The 22,504-nt window shown below is 41.3% G+C and overlaps 1 protein-coding gene and 1 non-coding gene across 3 annotated transcripts in view; both read left to right on the top strand.

Moving 5' to 3' along the window:
* Positions 1 to 22,504, top strand: part of RIGI (RNA sensor RIG-I) — an 81,068-nt gene that overhangs the window by 38,217 nt on the left and 20,347 nt on the right. For both annotated transcript variants that reach the window (XM_002689480.7, XM_024996055.2), the window contains exons 3-13: positions 3,976 to 4,110; positions 7,272 to 7,453; positions 8,408 to 8,555; positions 9,596 to 9,715; positions 11,187 to 11,288; positions 11,690 to 11,843; positions 12,591 to 12,849; positions 14,987 to 15,149; positions 17,456 to 17,575; positions 20,960 to 21,117; positions 22,052 to 22,187. In XM_002689480.7, the coding sequence (XP_002689526.3) occupies positions 3,976 to 4,110; positions 7,272 to 7,453; positions 8,408 to 8,555; positions 9,596 to 9,715; positions 11,187 to 11,288; positions 11,690 to 11,843; positions 12,591 to 12,849; positions 14,987 to 15,149; positions 17,456 to 17,575; positions 20,960 to 21,117; positions 22,052 to 22,187 (1,677 nt within the window). The remainder of the gene's footprint in view (positions 1 to 3,975; positions 4,111 to 7,271; positions 7,454 to 8,407; positions 8,556 to 9,595; positions 9,716 to 11,186; positions 11,289 to 11,689; positions 11,844 to 12,590; positions 12,850 to 14,986; positions 15,150 to 17,455; positions 17,576 to 20,959; positions 21,118 to 22,051; positions 22,188 to 22,504) is intronic.
* TRNAC-ACA (transfer RNA cysteine (anticodon ACA)) lies at positions 1,073 to 1,144 on the top strand. Its single transcript has one exon. It is a non-coding gene; the product is annotated as a tRNA-Cys (tRNA).

Below are 22,504 nucleotides of genomic sequence, written 5' to 3' on the forward strand. Positions count from 1 at the left end.
GTGCTCCACAGCAAACGAAGCCACTGCAGTAAGAAGCCTCCACACAACTAGAGAGTGGCCTCAGCTCTCTGCAACTAGAGAGCCGCCCACGTGGCAATGAGGACCCAGTGTAGCCAGAAGTAAATAATTTTTTAAAAGCAAGCTTAAAAATACTGTGTATAATATTATCTTATTTTTGAATGTTAACAATACCGTAGAGTTCTTATTTCAAGTCCAGCCCCATAGACAGCTGTTCTCATATAGTTGGTTGACATCTTTCCTGTTCATTTCTTTGTATTTTATCACATAAACTCTGCTTTTCCACCCCACTTTTTCTGTTTCTGTTACACTGATTAAATTATCTATCCCTCCCCTGCCTTGTTTTCTCAGCTCTTTTGGTTAAATCCTAACCCCAGGCTTCAGAATGTGACCTTAAGACCCAGCAATCTTGTGCCTAACAGTATATGTACTTAAGAGAAATGAATATATATGTCCACACAAAAACTTGTACATGAACGCTTATAACATTACTGTTCATAAAAGACAAAATGTAGAAACCTAAATGCCCATTAACTGATGAACAGATAGACAAAACTGGTATATCCATACAATGGAATATTATTCAGCAAGGAAAAGGATTAAATATGATACATGATTACAACATGGATGAACTTGAAAACATTATGCTAAGTGAAAGAACCCAGCCATGAGGACCACCTACTCTATGATCCCATTCATATGAAATATCCAGAATAGGCAAATCCATAGTTGCCATGGGGGAAATGGGGAATGACTGCTAATGGGTATAAGATTTCTTTCTACAGTAATACAAAGGCAGTAAAATTATATAGTGGTGATGGATTTACAGCTCTAAAAGCCATTGAATTTTATACTTTAAAAGGGTTTGTTTTATTGTTGCAGAGACCTTGGCAGAAAAGGGAGGCGTTCCTTCCTGTCTTCTTACATTCATTCAGCATACCTTTGTTAAGTGTACATTGAGTACTAGGTCTTCTAAACTCTGAGAATACAGAGGTTAACCTGCCAGACAATTGGAATTACTCCTCAGAATTTACATCCCACTGGCACTAGGACTTCCCTGGTGGCTCAGATGGTAGAGCGTCTGCTTACAATGCAGGAGACCTGGGTTCAATCCCCGGGTCGGGAAGATCCTCTGGAGAAGGCAATGGCAACCCACTCCAGTACTCTTGCCTGGAAAATCCCATGGATGGAGGAGCGTGGTAGGCTACAGTCCATGGAGTCACAAAGAGTTGGACACGACTGAGCAAGTGACTTCGCTTTGCTTCGACAGTGGGGAAAATTATCAAATGTCAGGTCATACGAAGGTAACTGTTTGGTTATCAGCCCAGACATGGAGTTACTGTGCAAAATCAGTAAGACCACCAGCTGGTTGGTGGATAGTTGTCTGTTACCTGGCCTCACTGTGTCTTCTTTAGCTCCTGCTTTTTCTTTTCTACCATATTTCCTATGGGCATGAAATAAATAAGACTGTCAGATATTTCTCCAGCAAAGACACACTTTTTCAGGATCAGCAGAGAACTGCAGTCTGGAATCTGCAATCACGGCAGCCCCATGCAGGTCCCTGCAGGGCAAAGGAAGAACACTTTAATAGAGGAGAAAAGGAGTCTGGGAGGGGCTGTAGTAAACAGTCATTGGCTTTTCCCTGGCTCAGTCCTTGCCAGGAAGGAAGTCTGACTTCTTCCTCTTGGGCTCTGCTATGGGCACAGGGCATGAGAGCGCCCCCTTCTGGTCTCCTGACTCTATTGTGATTTCTGTTTACTAATTTTTTTTTACATGTCTTAGCAAAAGCCTCGAAGGCAATGGCACCCGACTCCAGTACTCTTGCCTGGAAAATCCCATGGACGGAGTTGCCTGATGGGCTGCAGTCCATGGGGTCGCTAAGAGTCGGACATGACTGAGCGACTTCACTTTCACTTTTCACTTTCATGCATTGGAGAAGGAAATGGCAACCCACTCCAGTGTTCTTGCCTGGAGAACCCCAGGGACGGGGGAGCCTGGTGAGCTGCCGTCTATGAGGTCGCACAGAGTTGGACACGAATGAAGCGACTTAGCAGCAGCAGCAGCAAAAGTCTGGAAATAGGACCATGAAAGGACCTCTGTTTATTCTAACTCTGGTTGCTGTTCAGTTCAGTCACTCAGTCGTGTGTGACTGTTTGCAACCCCATGGACTGCAGCATGTCAGGCCACCCTGTCCAACACCAACTCCCGGAGCTTACTCAAACTCATGTCCATCGAGCTCGTGATGCCATCCAACCATCCCATTCTCTGTCGTCCCCTTCTCTTCCTGCCTTCAATCTTCCCCAGCATCAGGGTCTTTTCAAATGAGTCAATTTTTCGAATCAGGTGGCCAAAGTATTGGAGTTTCAGCTTCAGCATCAGTCCTTCCAGTGAATATTCAGTACTGATTTCCTTTAGGATGGACTGGTTTGATCTCCTTGCAGTCCAAGGGACTCTCAAGAGTCTTCTCCAACACCACAGTTCAAAGCATGAATTCTTTGGTGCTCAGCCTTCTTTATAGTCCAACTCTTACTTCATACATGACTACTGGAAAAAACCATAGCTTTGTCTAGATGGACCTTTGTTGGCAAAGTAATGTCTCTGCTTTTTAATATGCTGTCTAGGTTGGTCATAACTTTTCTTCCAAGAAGCAAGTGTCTTTTAATTTCACAGCTGCAATCACCATCTGCAGTGATTTTGGAGCCCCCCAAAATAAAGTCTGTCACTGTTTCCCCATCTATTTCCCACGAAGTGATGGGACCAGATGCCATGATCTTAGTTTTCTGAATGTTGAGCTTTAAGCCAACGTTTTCACTCTCCTCTTTCACTTTCTTCAAGAGGCTCTTTTGTTCTTCGCTTTCTGCCATAAGTGTGGTGACATCTGCATATCTGAGATAATTGATATTTCTCCCGGCAATCTTGATTCCAGCTTGTGCTTCATCCAGCCCAGCATTTCTCATGATGTACTCTGCATGTAAGTTAAATAAGCAGGGTGACAATATACAGCCTTCACATATTCCTTTCCCGATTTGGAACCAGTCTGTTGTTACATGTCCAGTTCTATCTGTTGCTTCCTGACCTGCATACAGATGTCTCAAGAGGCAGATCAGGTGGTCTGGTATTCCCATCTCTTTCAGAATTTTCCACAGTTTGTTGTGATCCACTCAGTCAAAGGCTTTGGCATAGTCAATAAAGCAGAAGTAGATGTTTTTCTGGAACTCCCTTGCTTTTTCAATGATCCAACAGATGTTGGCAATTTGATCTCTGGTTCCTCTGCCTTTTCTAAATCCAGTTTGAACATCTGGAAGTTCACGGTTCACATACTGTTGAAGCCTGGCTTGGAGAATTTTTCAGCATTACTTTACTAGTGTGTATGAGTGCAATTTTGCGGTAGTTTGAGCATTCTTTGGCATTGCCTTTCTTAGGGATTGGAATGAAAACTGACCTTTTCCAGTCCTGTGGCCACTGCTGGGTTTTCCAAATTTCTGGTTGCTGTGTCCACTGTAATTGTCACTGATGACAGGAGTGGCCCTGTCCTCACACCCTTTTAGTCCTACGATTAATTCAGACTTTTGAACAAGAAACTTTCAAATGTTAGAAGAAGCCATGGTTTTTCTACCTAACCTGGTGCTACCATGAGTTCTCACTTGTTAAGGGGAGACTCTTGCAGACATCTTTAAGAGACTCCTTTTCTTAAGGACTGCCCTCCAGTGTGTGTCCAGACTTCCACAACAGACTAGGAGAAGTTTCCAGAGAGGCTGGGGGTAGGGTTGGGGGTAGTGAAGAATGGGTATGATTGACCAAGATGGAGAACTTGCTGCTTTCCTGCAGGTCCTTCCGCTGCTGTGAATCCCCAGCCCCGTTTGAGAAGATCTGACAACCCTTCCAGTGATTAGTGGTTTTACTTCCAGTGATTAGCGGTTCTGCAGTTTGATGAGTCCCTCTTGCCTCTGTTTGTAGATGTGGTGCAGCACATTCAGGCCAAGAAAAACAACAAGGGGCCCATGGAGGCTGCCTCCCTTTTCCTCCAGGTCCTACTGGAGCTCCAGGAGGAAGGCTGGTTCCGCGGCTTTTTGGATGCCCTTCAACAAGCAGGTTAGTTCCTTCTTTTTACTCACAAATCAGAGTTATTAGTTGACTGTTTAAAGATTCTGTAAAGGTGAAATTCTATTAATTTATAAGTATCCACGTTTAATTTATGTCTCAATCTGAGGCAATGTAAAGACTATTTTCAGGCAGATGCTATAACTGCCTACTTGAAATTTCCAAAGGAATCTACAGAGAGGTTATTACAACTAATGGAACAGTTTAGCATGTTTATTGGCTATAAGATCAGTATACAAAAATTAGTTGTATTTCCACCCACTGGGAAAAATGGCAAATGTAATCCAAAATAAAATACCATTTCTAATAGTAACAAAAGTTATATTTAGCAATGAATCTAGCCAAAGGTGTGTGGAGTCTGAATAGAGAAAATGACAAAAGGTTTTTGAGAAAATAAAAGAACTTCTAGGGAATTCCTTGGTTGTCGAATGGTTAGAACTCTGTTCTTTCACTGTCATGGCCTGGATTCAATCCCTGGTTAGGGAACTGAGATCCTGCAAGCTGTGCGGCAAAACCAGAAAAAAAAAAATCCTAGCTAAGTGGGGATATATTACCTATGCACGTGGAGAGGAAGACCAAAGAAGTGTCAGTTCTCCCTACACTGAGCTATACATTCAATACAATTCTAAATAAAAATCCTGCATGCTACTTTATGAACTTGACAAGCAGATTCTAAACTGTATTCTAAACTGTACATTGTGATGCTGGTCCTGGTATTGAACAACTGACCGATGAAATAGAATGGAGAGCCTTCAATCAGACTCGTATATTTATGGAACTCTGATGTACTGGAGATCACTGGGAAAAGAGGATTATTCAGAAAGGAGGGACTTTTTGATACATTGCAGTGGGCCATTTAAAATGGGATAATGTACAACTCCATCGCGTGTTATTACCATAAATTATGACATAATTCTCACATATTTGGCTCCCCACAAAACTTAAGCTGCTTGAAGGCAAGGACTATCTTTTTATATTTGTGGCCCAGTGCCCAGCACAGGGCATGACACATGGGGGTACCTAATACATATTTGTTAAGTGAATGAATGAATGAATCAATCAAAACTAACCTAATGAGTTGTACAGTATGCAAGGATCTAAGAAGGACATCCTCAATATGGCCACAAGGGTAAGTAAAGACGATTCAGGAAGAAATCCATCTGACTTTGGACACACCTGGGGCAATGAGTAAAAACCAAGCAAACCCTAACTTTCATATCCATGTGGATACAAATAAACTTGTCTTCCTTACGTCATTCCATGTACATACATACACTTGCACACACACAATAAGTCAAAAGAATTCAAGACTTAATTCATAATAGCAAAAGATCAACTATTTTAGACCAGTATATAGAAGAGCATTTTTCTGACCTTAGAGTATGATAGGATTTATGAGATAAGACATTAAAACATTAACCTAAATTGATAAATTTGAGGATATTAAAATTAAGAGTATATGTTTATCAAAAAACAGTATACAGAAAGTGAAAAAATAAGAGACAAACTAGGGGAGGATATTTTCAAACTACATTATCACCAAGGAATTAGTATCCATGATATATTTAAAAGGCTTAAAATCAATTAAAAAAAAAAGAAAATATTTACAAGGCAAAAGATGTGAACTGAGTTTTCAAAGAATAAAAAGCATGAAAGGTTAATACACATGAGAAAAGACTCTCAGCCCAATTAGCAATTAGGAAGTTGTACATTAGGAACATAATAGCAAAATCTAGTAAGTCCAACAGTGGGAAGGCTCAAAGAGGATTTTTAATAATGGGAAATCTGAAGGATGACAATAGGGAGTGTAAATGCTACAACTGTTGAAAAACAATCAGCATCAGCTCGTATAGTTACAACTCTCCTTCTGTCCAGCAGTTTCAGTATTAAGTATATGCCCAGAGAAATTCTTAACACATATATTCCAGAATGCACATACAAAGAATGTTCATACTATAATCAGTTGGTAATGCCAAAAACAAGCAAGCAAAGAAACAAAACTAGAAGCAACACCAGTATCCTTCAGAAAGAGAATAGATAAATCCATTTTGTGATGTTCACACAAGAGTCGATTATCCTGCAGTGGAGATGTACGAACAGAGCTACAGATGACAGCACAGGCGAAACTTAGAAATGCAATATTAAACTTTCTAAAAAGTCAGATAAAATTGCATTTAGTGAAGAATAAAATTAAAACATTTCAAACAAGCTTAAACTAAACATGTATTCTTTAGAGAATTGAGCATATGCCACACAACTATTCCAAGAAATCAAGAGTGATAAATCAAATACAGGATAGTGCTATCTTTGCAGGAAGATAGAAGAGCGAGAGAGAGGAGACACACACCCACAAAGGTACTGGAATATTCCAGGTATTAAGTCATATGTGCTAATATGGTCTTTATAGCCCAGTGAAAAGAGTGTGGGCCTGACAGTCAGACAAGCCTGGTGGTTCTCTGAAGAGAAACTTAGAGCCAAGCATTCCTGGATAATTCTAGTTGGAAATAATTTTTTCACTCAAATTTCCCATTGTACTTACTATTCTTTCCTTGGAATAATGTAGGCAGTAAGGCCCTGAGGGGCAGGAATTAACATTTATATTTCTTTTTGCCCTTTTTACTATTTTGCACTGAGAAGATACTTAGCATGATGGTTTGACTCAATTGAAAGGCAGATCAGAGATTGTAGGTAAAGTCCATGGGGTACCTTGGAAGGAAGAGGTCTTACTAAGACCAAATATAAGACCTCAAATTTATTCTCAGTGAAAGTGTTAGTCACTCAGTTGTGTCCAACTCTTTGTGACCCATGGACTGTAGCCCGTCAGGCTCCTCTGTCCATGGGATTTTCCAGGCAAGAATACTGGAGTGGGTAGCCATTCCCTTCTCCAGGGGATCTTTCTGACCCAGGGATTGAACCCAAGTCTCTTACATCGCCTTCATTGGCAGACAGGTTCTTGCCACTAGCTCCACCTTAAATGTGGGGTGCCTAAAATGAATATTGAATTTTCTTTTTGAAAGATCATAAATAATGGAAGTGATTTACAGTTGTTTTCAGTTCTCTCACAATACATACAAACATGACTTCTAAATTTTAATCTCAACATATTTTTTTAGTTGGTGTCCTAAGAGCCCCATTTTCCCCCTACTTTTCAGGTTATTCTGGACTTTATGAAGCCATTGAAAGTTGGGATTTCCAAAAACTTGAAAAATTGGAGGAGTATAGATTACTTTTAAAGCGTTTACAACCAGAATTTAAAACCACAATCAATCCAGAAGATATCCTTCCTGAAATATCTGGATGTTTACTTAATCAAGAATGTGAAGAAATTATTCAGGTATTTTACTTAATATTAAATATTGAATTTGGGGGAAAAATTTGACCATGAGGAATGTCTTCTGTTTTCTATGTTATTTTAGAACTGAACAAGATCATTTAAAGTCCTCAAATCTAAGGCATAATTACCTAGAAGGATACTTTTATTTGTGATCTGAGTAATCAATTTGTGTCACAGATTTTTTTCAGGTTTGCCCTATTTTCAGTTAAAATTACTTTACTACTTTTGTGAATAATGTTTTATACAAATTTAAATAAAATCAAACAGTTTAGCAAATAAAAAGAAAAAAGGTTATGGACTCCAGTGGTTAAGTATTCAGTCTCTGGACACAGATCAATTTTGTTAATCCAAGCTCAGCCACTTACTAGTGGTGTGATCTTGGGCACATTTAGTTTCTCTAAGTCTCTGTTTCCTGTATGAAATGGGAATACTAATGGTACCGTATTAGTCAGGTATTTTTATAGGCTTTGAATGAGATAATATATGTAAAGTGCTTATAAATCTCTGGCACATAATAGTAATTGCTCAATGAATTTTAATTATCATGATTAATAATAAGAACCATGTAAGTCTCACTATCCAGAAAAAACTATTTGTTAATATTTTATTATATTCTTCCAAATATGCCTATGCCAGTATACCCATATTTTGAATAGGTGTGAAGTAATTTGTTTTCCTGATATAGCTGATGTTAATATAATAACATCTCAGAGGAGGTAAGAACACAGGGCTTGACATGGTGATATCATGTGTAAGAGGACAAGGATAAAGGGAAGTGTATCTTAAAAGATCAAGTTGCACTGGGGCAAGAACGGTCATGAAAGAGACCTAGTGAACCAGAGTATACAGTGATCTTAAATTTGATAGTATTTGAATTGACGTTTCTTCAGTAAAAACTCATAAAATGAAAACTTTTGAAACACTTGATCAGTCCACTACAATTGTCTTCCTTAGATAAGTTCCAACAAGGGGCTGATGGCAGGTGCAGAGAAAATGGTTGAATGCCTTCTCAGATCAGACAAGGAGAACTGGCCCAAAACTTTGAAACTTGCATTGGAGAAAGAAGAGAGCAAGTTCAGCGAACTGTGGATGGTAGAGAAAGGTAGGATACTTGGAAGGGTGCGAGGGTCTGAAAATAGGCCCTTCTTCATAGTTCTGCTTGGAGCTTCTTGCATTCCTACCTGCTTTTCACTCACTGTCAGAAGCATTTTTCCTTCAAATACTCTTGGCTATATCTCTAGTGAGAGGCCCGCATGAAGTTGAGTTCTGGGAGGTAGGTGGTTTTTTTGTCTACAGAATTAGTTGGGTTGTATATATCCCCTGAAAATGGATCAGGACAAACCCTTTCATCCAGAATTAGCCTATCTGCCCAGAGTATTTGGGGGAAAGGCAGAGTCTGAGCTCGCTCTCTGGGTTTAGATGATGAGAGAAATAGGTTGAAAATTCTAGAGTTAAAGGTTCAAACTCCACAACTCACTGCCTTTTCAGAATAGAATCATCTTAGACACTATATGGTGGTTCTCTTGTTTAGAATCCATCTGGAACCAAACTAGAACAAGATTGAAAGGAAGAATCTGTTTCGATTAAGTGGCTGAGCTATCCCTTGTCTTCCTGAAGCTAATAACATCTTCTCAGAGCATTATTTTAAGAGCTGAGTTTGATAAACCATCTGAGTGTCTGGTCTTAGCCTTTCAGAGTCTTCTTTAAGATCATAAATTGTTTCAGAAATAATCTGTCAAAATACACATCTGTTGTCTTGGGTCGGGTCAGGAATGGAAGACAAAAGTGTTTCTGCTAATAGGGCTTGTCTTTGGTGTGGTTGTGGATCACCTAGGGATCTTGTTAAAATGAAGCTTCTGATTCAGTTGGGGCTCAAGAGTTTGCATTTCCAACAAGCTCCTAAAGAAGTTGCTGGTCCGTGTTCCACACTTTGAATAATAAAGTCCTAAATGACACTGGAGTTCAAACTTCAAATCAAGATTTCAAATTAAAAAAGATTTCATTTAATTGTTTTAAAAGGTAGAGGGAATGGTTATAAGAAGTCGTAATGGAAGTTTAAAATTTTATGACCTCTTTGTAGGGCTTTCACCATCAAGATCATAATCAGATAAAGATTATGAGATGTGTTTTGTTTTCATAAAGGTGCAGAAAATGTTCAAATGAAAGATCTTGAGGATGATGAAATGAAAACTTTGGATGTACACATTGTCTACAAAGAAGAACCAGAAAGCCAGAATCTTAGCCAGAATTCCTGTTCTTCAGGTACTCAGCATTGTTCATTCTTCTCCGTAATGATGCTCTTGAGGTATTTCGAGTAGGGTCGTGTCTTGCAGTGCCAAAAGTCATAGTCTAATGGAAAGGTTTTTAAGGAAAAATCAGAACAAAAAGAGAATATATGTTAAAACAGATATTTTCCCTACAACTAGAAATACCATTCTCTCCCTTCCATGGCACTTGCCAGCTTCTCCCTTTTCTTTTTCCTTCTTTTTTTATCACTAAGGATGTGCATGTCTACATTGAAAATGCAAATAGAGTCCTCCCAGAAGCTCAATACCTGTGACATCTGAAATCAACCCTGCTTTCTAAAGAAATGCTTCTGCTCTTTGTGAGTCACTTGTTCAGTTTCCTCTCAAGATCCCAGGGCTGCAGTGTATGTTGATAAGTGTGTGCACTGTACAAATGTGTGGGCCTGAGAGCTTGAGCTGGGGCTGGGATCCAGCCTGTGTTGTTTGCCAGCGCAGTGCGGTGAGGGGCTATATCCTCCGAAAGGGAGTCCTTTCTCTAATTCACACAAAGGCACTGTGAGTTAACTGTGTCCCTGTAAGGCCCACTTTATGTTTCTAGAAGCATATTTTCACAAGGAGACCAGAAAGCAGCATAACAAATTAAGCAAAGAGTTATTTATAAAAGGGCATCAGAGAAAAAAATAGGATCAATAAAGAAGTGTTGGAAGAAGGATGTGATTTGGGGATAAGAACATAAGGTGAGAATTGATGGACTGTTTCTGCAATAAAATGATACACATTTTTGTCACTCCAGAATAAAATCAGTGACTGTCAATTGTTTTAAGTTTTCTGACAGGTAAAGGTCCTTAGCGAACTCACTTAACCATTTAGAAATTTCCATTTACTTTAAAATAGGTAGGTTCGACTCAACAGATGATTTCCAAGGTCTTTCTAGCTCTTAACATTCTGTACACTTATCTGTTAGTGAGATACCTCTGATTATTTTTTTAAAACTTCTGATTCTGTTAAGAGAGAATACCATGTGAGAGCCTGCAGAATTTTAAAGCACGGTTGCTTGTCAGTAAGAGATTGCTTTGGAGTTTGGTATTCAGTTTGGTGTTTTTCAAAGACCTTAGAGGGATTTGTTGTTGTTTTGTCTCATGCAGCATTTCCTTTAATCGGTGGCTATCTGTTTTGCCCTGGATTAGGCCATTCTTGCTTTAATTTCTCCTGATTAGTCTTCCATGATTATTTCAGAAAGAAATCTTTGTGGTTTTTTTTTTTTTTTTCTTTTTTTCTTCCTGCCATTGGTACTTTGTTATTGATGGAGAATTCTGTATTTCAAATCAGTTTAGAAGCTGGAATGGTTAATTAGAGACAAGAATTCTAAACTTTCTTAAATGAGGTCTTTCTTGCTAGAGTCAAATTTCTTGTCCTTTGGAGGATAGTGTTGACTTGATTCCTCAGAGTGGTCACTATTTGCTAACTTAGTTTCTGTTGTATTACAGAAGTGCCTCCTACTTATAGCCCATTGAAACCAAGAAATTACCAACTAGAGCTGGCTTTACCTGCTCAGAAGGGAAAGAATACAATAATATGTGCTCCTACTGGTAAGCGGATGCAATTACTGAAATAGTTTATTTCTCTGTTTGCTTCCTTTTTTCCACTTTATTGAACACTGGGACCAAGTAGCAAGTTTCAATTGTTTCATTGTTCCATTGATCTTTTGAAAAAAACATTATTCATATGGTTTCCTGGTGTTTTCAGGGACATGAGGAAGGAGAGAGAATGCTTTTTTTTTAGCTTCCTGCAGTCCTTGGCTGTGTGCGAGTGCCTAGGAAGTAGCTTGGGTTTTGAGTCAGAGTGTGAGTTCTACAGTTGTTAACCTACCCTCATCATCCGTTTGCTTTTAGCTCTGTGGTTTTAGAGGAGCCCCCAATAATGACCTTTCTACAGAAGCATTTTACTATACTATTAGTTACGTGTTGTCTTTCTCTTTATATGTTAAAAGGTTGTGGAAAAACCTTTGTTTCCCTTCTTATATGCGAACATCATCTTAAGAAATTTCCACAAGGACGAAAGGGAAAAGTTGTCGTTTTTGCTGTTCAAGTCCCACTGTATGAACAGCAGAAATCTGTGTTCTCAGAATATTTTGAAAGATTTGGGTAGGTATAAGTTGGTCCAGCTTTTTTTTCTCTAGGTCATGTAACCGATGTGTTTTGTGCTTTGTTTTGCTTTTAGAAAACCATGATTCAAAAAACTTATGGTAGATTAAGCTTTTTTATTTTTTAGATATAACTCCTTCATGAATACACCTGAAATCCTAAACTCCTTTGGTTAGCTCTTGTAGAGTGAGTAAATGACTTAAGGTGAATTTTATATTTAAATGGAACATTTAACTTTTTAAATGATTTTATAATTTATTTAATATTACTCTTTTCTATGTTCTTTCACGGTGGCTTGAAAGAATTATGGTTGGCCCTCTGTATCCTCAGGTGCCACATAGAATATATTCTATCAATACTAGAAATTCTTCCTAGATTATGTTTATTGATCACTTACTATATGTCAGAGACAGGAAAGAATCTACCAACAGTGCAGGAGATCCCAGTTCAATCCCTTGGTCGAGAAGATCCCCTGGAGAAGGGAATGGCTACCCACTCCAGTATTCTTGCCTGGAGAATCCCATGGACAGAGGACCCTGGTGGGCTACAGTCCACGGGTACCAGAGTCTGACACGACTAACACTTTCAGTTTTTTCACTTTACTATGTGTCAGGCTTTGTTCCAAGCACTTACCTTTTCTCCAAATCCATTCCTTTTGGACTTAGGGAGAATTTAATTGACGTTCTGATCTTTGTGGTTCCTTATTCACATCATGGTTGCTAATGGGAAATCTCTGTCATCTTCCAGGTACAAAGTTTCAGGCATTTCTGGAGAGACAGCTGACAATATCTCTGTGGAACAGATTGTTGAGAACAATGACATCATCATTTTAACACCACAGATTCTTGTGAACAGCCTTAAAGATGGGACTATTCCATCACTCTCCATCTTTACTTTGATGATATTTGATGAATGTCACAACACCAATAAACACCATCCATATAATATGATCATGTTTCATTATCTGGATCAGAAACTGGGAGGATCTTCAGACTCATTGCCCCAGGTGTGTCCAAAGTCAGATGGATTTCTTCCTGAATCGTCTTTACTTACCCTTGTGGCCATATTGAGGATGTCCTTCTTAGATCCTTGCATACTGTACAACTCATTAGGTTAGTTTTGATTGGTTCATTCATTCATTCACTTAACAAATATGTATTAGGTACCCCCATGTGTCATGCCCTGTGCTGGGCACTGGGCCACAAATATAAAAAGATAGTCCTTGCCTTCAAGCAGCTTAAGTTTTGTGGGGAGCCAAATATGTGAGAATTATGTCATAATTTATGGTAATAACACGCGATGGAATTGTACAGAAAAGAAATGAAAGTGATCTTAAATGTGCTATGAAAGTAAAGTGAGACCTAATAGAAGTTAGGATAGGTAAAAACTAACAAGAGTTTATAAGGAAAATAGCTGGATGGTTTTCAGTAAAGGCTACTGTGTGTCTAGAGGCACGGGGATATGAAAATGCACAAGGGCTCGAGAAGCTTAAAGTTTTGTTTTTTTGTTTTTTTTGGCTGTGCTGTATGGCTTACGGGGACCTTAGTTCCCCAACCAGGGATTGAACCCGGGCCACAGCAGTGGATGTGCTGAGTCCTAACCACTGGACTGCCAGGGAATCCCCAAGAATCATGAAGTTCTTAATATTGCCTGAGTGCAGAGTATGAAGCTGTAGATAGCCACTAGTGGGGCAGGATGGGAGGGAGGGAATGATTGGCAGAACAAGATGCCAGGAGAGACGAGCGGGTATGGGCTGCGTAGGTGCATTAGTGCAGGAGAGTGGACGAGGCATTGTTTTTGGTGTCGTCAGAGGGGAAGGGCTGAGAGGAGTCAAGACAGAGAATAGTTTATAGGTGGGGGCAGGAAGGGTATGGTATCCCTGGCATTTTCTCTTGAATGAAGGAGAGAGAGATGGTTCACTGAGAATAATCAAGATGAGAATGGAGGTGGGAGCTCAGGGTGCATGGAGAAGATTTGAAATGGGAGACACAACTGACAGGAGCACAGATGAGTGGCCTGGTATTACTGAGGCCAAATGAGGTTGGAAACCACGCCTCTGGTTTACCAGTCTCACCTCTGTGTTGCACTGTCTAGGCTTAACAATTAACCATTCAGGAAGCACAGGTTAGAAGAAATCCAGTATGGTGCCCAAAATTCAGACAGAATTTAGTAGAAATCACATTTCTTACAGTTTTTTCTTTTAGAATAAAATTGATAGTTAACTAGATTCCTTGTTTATTTGAATGATTCAGTCATTCAGTCATTCAATATTTGAGTGACTCTTAGAGGAAGAAATAAATATTTATTAGAAGACCATTAAACTAAATTCTTTACAAATGTCATCTTATTGAAGTCACCCAGCTACCATTTTTTTTTAAATTGAAGTTATCACATTTTTAAAATTGAAGCTACCATTTAAAAAAAATTGAAGCATATTTGATTTACAGTATTAATTTCTGTTGTATTAATTTTTGCTGTACAGCAAAGAAATTCAATTGCTTTCATATTCTTTTCCATTATGGTTTATCACAGGATATGGAATATAGTTCCTTGTGTACACAGTAGGACATTGCTGTTATCCATCCTATATATAATAGTTTGCATCTGCTAATCCCAAACTCCCAGTCCATCCCTCCCCCACCACTCTCTCCCTCGGCAATCACAAGTCTGTTCTCTATGTCACACAACTTCCAGTTTAAATGGCTAAAGTTCCCCAACTTTACAGAGAGAGAAAGATTTTTGTCCAAGACACCCAGCCAGTGTGACATGGCTGAGATTGAAATGGAAGCATGTCTGATTTTAGTCCTTGCCCTTTTCAGCGTATTGTTCTCTGTGTCACGGGGAAACAAAGATAAAGTTGAGAGCAGTCCTGCCTGGAAAGGGTTTCTTCTCTGGGCTTCTGTGCTGATTCGTGTTTAGCTGCAGAGCAGTGATTCCCGCATTTACTCAGTGCTTCACCTAATGGGGACCTTTCCATTTTTGATGTCATAGAGAATGTCAGAAAAAAAAAAAAATTCTTGTTCTTTATCTGAGGTTAGTTTAAAAAATAAAAACCCTACATTATCAGGAAAGAGTTACATGAGGGACTGTGGAAACATCTTGCTATTTCCCAGACATCTGACGATTTGGAATGCTCCTCACAGGTCATTGGGCTGACTGCCTCAGTTGGCGTTGGAGATGCCAAAAACACAGCCGAAGCCACAGAATATATCTGCAAACTGTGTGCTTCTCTCGACACAGCAGTGGTAACAACAGTCAGAGACAACTTGGAGGAACTGGAGGAGGTTGTTTACAAGCCCCAGAAGTGTAAGTGGGATTCAGTCACAAGCCCTTTGGGACTTTGTTACCCTCTGCTATTCTTAGTTCAGGGTCATGTAGATGAACACTGAATTCTTACCCTTTCTCTGTTTAGAGCAAAATATTTATCTGCAAACTTGGAAAATAATCATATTTCCCGCTTCTCTCCCCAGTGAAGGTCAGGAGTGGCCTGTAAAAAGCAATCATTCTTACTCTTCATTTCCATAAACCTTAACAAAGGTACTGGCAGTGAAAGGTGCTGAAAACATCTTGGCACGCACGTGGCTCGGTCCTTCTTGCCTTCTGTGCCTGAGGACGATACTGAGTTCCTATCCATTATTTGAATTTGTATCTGGAATTTTGGTTGAAGTGAAAGTATCTGAACTCATCCTGTCCTTCCTCAAAAGATCAGAATATGATTTGATTACTAAGATTGACTAACAAAGATTGATATTTCTTGAATATCAATGCTATACTAACCCAGCAAGGGAGAGAGGGTACGGAAGACAAGTATGACTTCACCCCTTGCTCTCTAAATAGCACACGACCAAATGACTACAAGGCAGAACAAACCCACCAAAGACGGTCAGGGCGCTGGCTGTAAGGAATTTAGACAAGGCACTCAACCTACCACTTTTGATGTCGTATACAAATTTCTTTGGGCTTCCTCGATGGCTCAGCAGTTTAAAAAAAAAAAAAATCTGCCTGCCAATGCAGGAGACACAGAAGACGCAGGTTCGATCCCCAGGTCAGGAAGATCCCCTGGAGAAGGAAATGGCAACCCACTCCAGTATTCTTGCCTGAAAAATCCCATGAGCAGAGGAGCCTGGTGGGCTACAGTCCAAAAGAGTTGCAAAGAGTTGGGTAGGCACAAATTTCTTCCTCATCTGGTCTCTCCCACACGCTGAGCTTCATCTCAGCTTCACCTCCCACAAACCCAACCAAGTTGCATTTCTCTGGGCTCCTGGGATGGAGGAGTCACGTGTGTTCTCCCTCTAAGCTTTGTCCATCCCAGCCTCTGCACATGACTGTGTTCACTCCTCCTCGCCTCTCCCCTGTTTATCCCCTGACATTGCCGCCCCAGGAAGAATGAGAGGAGCCTCCCTGTGCTCCATGGCACTTTGCACCTACTGTGTCACAGCTCTCTGCCTGGTCATCTGGCTGTGTATCTTTCTCTGCTAAGAAGATAGCCTTCTCTGGAGCGCAGAGCATGTTCTTTTCAGCTATCACCAGAACCCAGCATGTTCTGTGGATACTGCAAAAATGAATATTTGGAGCATTGTGAACACCCCTGGGGGTTAGGTGGGAAGGGAGAAGATCAAAGAACAGAGACAGGGCTTAAAATATGGTATTTGCAGAAACAAGATGGATATCAGCCTAGTCAGAGCAGAAGCTCTGTGTTGAGTTAACAGGAAAGCCCGAGTAAGAAGTTGTATTAGGGAAAGGAAATGGCAACCCACCCCAGGATCCTTGCCTGGGATATCCCATGAACAGAGGAGCCTGGAGGGCTACAGTCCATGGGGTCATGAATGAGTTGGACATGACTTTGTGACGAAAAAGCAGCTGTGGGGCATTTTTGAGGGAAGAAAACAGTCCCAGGAAAGTTGAGGTGCTCGCCAAAGGCCCCAGAGCTTTTGATGCAGAGTCTAAAGTGTGGCTGAGGACTCCCAGCTCCCAGGCCTCTTGATTCTGACCTCTTTCACCAGATACACATGTGGAAAACTAGAATCTAAAATGTGCCTGAGGACTTCTCTGGTGGCTCAGTGGTAAAGAGTCCACCTGCCAATGCAGGAGACACGGGTTCAGTCCCTGTTCCGGGAAGATCCCACATGCCATGGAGCAGCTAAGCCCTTGCACCACAACTACTAAGCCTGAGTTCTAGAGCCTGGGAGCCGCAACTACTGAGCCCACTGCTGAAGTCCACATGCCTTCGGGCCTGTGCCCCTCAACAAAAGTCACCACAATCAGAAGCCCACGAACCCCAACTAGAGAGTAGCCTTTGCTCGCCGCAACTAGAGAGAAGCCCATGCAGCAGTGAAGACCCAGCACAGCCAAAAATAAATAAATAAAATTATTTTAAAAAAAGTTGAATTAGACTTGGACCATGAAAAATGTTAGAATGAGTGCATTAAACACTAGAGAGTGGCTGAAGGTGTCTTGAATATTTGTTTCATCATTCAGATGACCTGCCTGTGAGCTTGGGGCCTCGGGTTTTACAGAGGAAGAGACAAAGGCAGAGAAAGGTTTGGAGATACCTGCTTTGAACTATGATGTGTTCTTCCTGAGAAATACTAACTTTCCTTTGATGGCTCTAGTTTTCAGGAAAGTGGAATCACGGACTACAGACAGATTTAAACGCATCATATCTCAGCTGATGGCAGAGACAGAGGCTCTAGCAAAGAGTATCTTTGAAGAACTTGGGACTGTAACTCTTGGTGAGAATAACCTCATTTTGTCTTCTCTCCATCTGGGAACAGCCATTTGTTGTTCACTGGGGTCTTTTTGCACTTTTCTTAGTCCAAATAATGTCAAGACCATACCCAGAGTTTGACTTCTTGTTTATGTTATTCAGGAAGCTTATAAGTCCTCCTTTATTTTCTCTTGCTTTTTTTTTCCCTTTTTAAATCCAAAGTAAATCCACCTAGACACACACACCTGAAAAATACCATATTTAATTCAATTCATTGCTTTCTTGACCTTCCAAATTTAGCTTTTCATTGTATGAATGAAACCACCATTGCCCTAAAGTCTTGGATTCAAACCTATGGGTGACCTTTGATTCTTTATTCTTTTGAGACTCTCTTGAAGTTGCCAAGTTCTCTTCTCCTTTTTTAAATCAAGTAATTAATTCATTGGGTATTGTGCCAGGTACTATGCTAGGTAAAGGAAGCACCAAGATTAAAGACAGTCTTGCCTTCAAGGAACTCACCATCAAACAATGAGAATCAAATGCGAATAGTTGCCCTGTGGCAAGGCTGGGTTACACACTGCTATTATGGGCGCACAGGGGAGCTTAGGCCAGGACTGGGCTGTAGGGAGGTAATGTGTACGATAGATCTTGAAGTCAGCCAGGTTAAGAAGGAGAGGTGATCCAGTGTGGTCAAAGAGACAGCAGTTGCAGAGGGAAGAGAGAGCACAGTGAATTTTAGAATCTGCAGGATTTCATGCTAATTCTAACAGGTGACTAGTAGAAAGGAGAGTGGGGCTGGGGGAGAGGCCGGGGGCAGACAGTGAAGGTGTCCTGTAGGCCATGCTGAGTTTGAATTTTATCCTAGCAGTGGGACTTCCCCGGTGGTCCAGTGGCTTAGACTCCACACTCAAAATGCCGGGGGCCTGGCTTCCGTCTGCAGTCAGGGAACTAGATTCCCACGTGCCACAGCTCAGAGCCAGCGCTGCCAAATAAATAAATAAATATCCTAAAAGCAAATGGGAAGCAACGCACGATTTTGAACTGCTAAGTTCTGTGATGAGAAATGACGAGAGCCAAACTGAGGCAGTGGAGATGGGCTAGTGAAGGAAGCCGGCTCGTGCAAACAGAAGCCTTCGGATTTAAGAGCTCACTGGGTTTGGGTGGGAGTGAGCGAGTGAGCGAGTGAGCGAGTGCGGGGCTTCTCTCTTGGCACCTGTGTGTGCACCGGCAGGTGTTACTCGTTTTAGAGCAAGGAGCAGCTTGGGCAGGCACAAGTGAGTGTAGAGTTTCGGAGATGTTGAATTCTCGTCTCCAAGGTAACTTCTGTGTCTCAGCTTCTCTCACGCTTAACCTCTCTTCTTTCTTTCACAGCTTGATTTCTAACAACTTATTCTAACAGCTGCTTTGCCCGCCTCTACCCTCTTTCCCGTCGAACCCCCATTACCCAGCTCGTCTTCCTGGGATTATCTGTTTCATCTCGCCAGTGTCCTGCTGGCAATCCTCGTTCTCCCAGGCAGAGCTCTCACGCTGGCCGCTCACCTGGCCGTGCTTGCCCTGCTTGCACAATCTGGTTCTGCTTCTCTTGCCAGCTTTCCACTCCTTGCCTATTAGCCTCGAACGAATTCATTCTCTTGTTTGTTCATTCAGTGCTGGGCTAAGTGCTCGGTGGTGGGAACACAGCGTGGACCCTCAGACACAAGCCCTGCCCTCACGGCATTTTCGGTTTGGCTACCGGCAGTGCCAAAGGTGGGTGAGTGACAGTAGCGAGGCAACACGGGGCAGGGGAGTGGTGGGAGTGAGGGGAGTGAGGGGTGTTTCAGGCAGAGGAGACAGGCGCGTAGAGAGAGTCTGGGGGCTTTCACTAATCCTGAGAACTGTAGGAAGGAAAGTCTCTAGAGAGGAGAGTCGGAAGCAGGTAAAGGCCAGACCACAGAGGCCCCTGAGGGCCAGACTAGGAGTTTGGCTGGAGAAACCCACTAAACACTTGTATTTTATTTTTTAAAGCATTTATTATTGTTATTTTTAACATTTATTTATTTGGCTGTGCTGCGTCTTCGTTGGCAGCGTATGGGATCTAGTTCCCTGATCAGGGATCAAACCCAGGCCCCCTTCGTTGGGAGTGCAGAGCCTTAGCTACTGGGCCACCAAGGAAGTCCCTCAAGACTTAAAAAAAATACGTGTATTTATTTATTTGGCTGCACCGAGTCTTAGTTGTAACACGAAGGACCTTTGTTACATCATTTGGGACCCTGGTTCTCTGACCAGGGGTCAAACCTGCACCCTCTGCTTTGAAAGGTGAAGTCTTAACCTCTGGACTGCCAGGGAAGTCCCTCCCTAAAGGCTTTTAATCAGTGGATTAGCATTGTCTCTCTTCTGCAATTTTGGAAATTCCCTCCGGTTGTTGAATGGAGTCTGGACTGGAGGGAAGGTGGAAGGAGGTAAGGAGACCAGGTAGGAGAAGATCATGGTATTATCCAGAAGCGTTAGGACGTGGTCAGGGTTGTGGAGGTGGAGAAGGGTGGGGAGACATGGTTTTCTGCCTTCTTATTCTTCTCGTCTCTTATACCCTCCTGCCATCTCTTCACCTGTTCACATGCTGCCAGCTGCTCACTGCCAGATGGCCTGGCTCATTTTTGCACCCACCTAAGTTCAGTAAATACCTGTTGATTGCTTTAGTTTATTGATAGCCTCCTTGTTTGTAGATGGGGCTACTGCTACTTGTCTGGGTAACCGCCTTTGTTCCTCTGATTAATGATGAATGGGTGAGGGGACTTCCCTGGTGGTCCAGTGGTTAAGAATCTCCTTTCCAACGCAGGGGACGAAGATTCAAACCCTGGTCAGGGAGCTAAAATCCCATATGCCATGGGGCAGCTAACCCCGTGCACCCCAGCTAGAGAAGCCCACACGCAACTGCTAGAAAAGCTCCTGTGTGCTGCAGCGAAGACCCAGCGCAGCCAAAAGGCAAAGGGTTGGGGGGCAGTTAGGTTTTATTCCATGGCCGTTGTTTGGCCTCTGGGCTGTTTGGTTGTCAGCTCAGAGAACCAGTAGAGCTTGGGTATGGGACACATCTGGGTTTGAATTCCTTGCTCCCTCTATATACTAGCTGTGTGACTTGGTGTGATGATTTCACTTCTCCGAGCTTCCGTTTCCTCATCTATAAAGTGTATCTACGTCATGGCGTTGTGAAATGAAATTTATAAATACAAGACATGTTGATTCTTGGTACGTAGTCGGTATTCAGTAAGCAATTGTGTTTGTACGTAGACACACTGCTGAAAACTGTCTCAAGAGAAATACTCTGTGTACCAAGAGTAAGGAATCAAAATTAGAAGGCGAGACATGCTTAGGGCCTTAAATGACTAGCCAGATGACACAATGGAAAACTGTTTTTGTTTTTTTTTTTTTCCAGAAAACTTATCTCGAATTCAAAATAGGAATTTTGGGACACAGAAATATGAACAGTGGATTATTGCAGTTCAGAAAGCATGCATGGTGTTTCAGATGCCAGACAAAGAGGAAGAAAGCAGGATTTGTAAAGCCCTGTTTTTGTACACGTCACATTTGCGGGTATGTGGCTTCTTTGGAAAAGGATATTTCCATTGTAACACCTACTGGGAGCTGTGCTGTGGCAGCTGAGAGAGCATCATTTAGGAACTTTCCCGGTGGTTCTTATGAAGCAAATGCCAAAAGCTATCCTATTCAGCATCTGTCTTTGCTCTCTGAAACCTAGCCCTAGAGGCCATGGGTCTGTGCTGTACCTCAGTATCTCCATATTTGACCTTGGGGGTGGGGAATATTACTGTAGATACATGACCAGGGACAGCCATCTTTAAAGTCTTTAAATCAGTAGGTGGGTCGTGTTGCCATAGCCTGAAGCATGTTTTCCTACCTTTGGTCAAACCACATGCTGAGAAGTCCAGAGTCTGTAGTCGTTTGCTGGTTAACCAAGAACTTAAGCAACAGTCACCACCATCACCTCTGCTTATCGTGCCATTGAAAATATTTTAAAATACATTCAATCCATATGAATTTGTAGAATTTTAACGGACTTAACTGAATATCTGGTGTAAGGGGTCAGCGCCATCATTCTGAACAGGTGCAATTCAGTGATGGTTTTGGATGTACAAAGAGGTTAAGTTGAATGTCTAAATTATGAAGCAGGTTGATGTGGAAGTTGCTTTACTTTAATTTTTGTGATTTAATCTTTGACATTTGTTTTTCATGTAATTTTGTCTTCCAAGGATTCTAGGATCCAAAGTGATCTGAATTAATGACTAATTCTAGCTAATTGAGGTATTTTCTTGTTTTTTTTTTTACAGTATGGTTCTAAGGTTTTATAGCAGTACTGTTAGAGATGATTCATCTTTAAAAACTAAGTTGGAATAGACTTGAGACAAGTTTATTATTAAAGTTAATTCTGTGTTGAGTACAGTGAAATGAACTTAAGTACAGCAGTTGTATTAGACATTAGAAACATACTGAAACTTTCCATTTTCAACAGAAATACAATGATGCCCTCATTATCAATGAGGATGCACGGATGAAAGATGCTCTGAATTACTTGAAAAACTTCTTCAAAAATGTCCGGGCAGCAGGATTTGATGCAATTGAGCAAGATCTCACTCAGAGATTTGAAGGTGGGTGGTGTTTCCAAGGGGAGGAAGCCAGTGGAGCCTGGAGACTCCAGGGGCAGCGTACACAGATGATGTCACACTTACCAACACCTGGTGATGCTCAGGGACTTGTCCTGGGATTAAGAAGATAGGATATGCGGCAGGACTGTGATACTTCAGGGAAATCTGCACTTAGGAAAAGAATCTGCTGCTTACACTATTTCCTGTTTTGAAGAAGGAAAAAATAGTAGGATTTGCAAAAGATACATCCCATAGAAATAGTCAATTGATAGGAACATTTTTTGGTTTAACTTTTAGTAATTTTATAAAGATTTAAAAAA

Source organism: Bos taurus, chromosome 8, assembly GCF_002263795.3.
Source record: "Bos taurus isolate L1 Dominette 01449 registration number 42190680 breed Hereford chromosome 8, ARS-UCD2.0, whole genome shotgun sequence".
NCBI lineage: Eukaryota > Metazoa > Chordata > Mammalia > Artiodactyla > Bovidae > Bos > Bos taurus.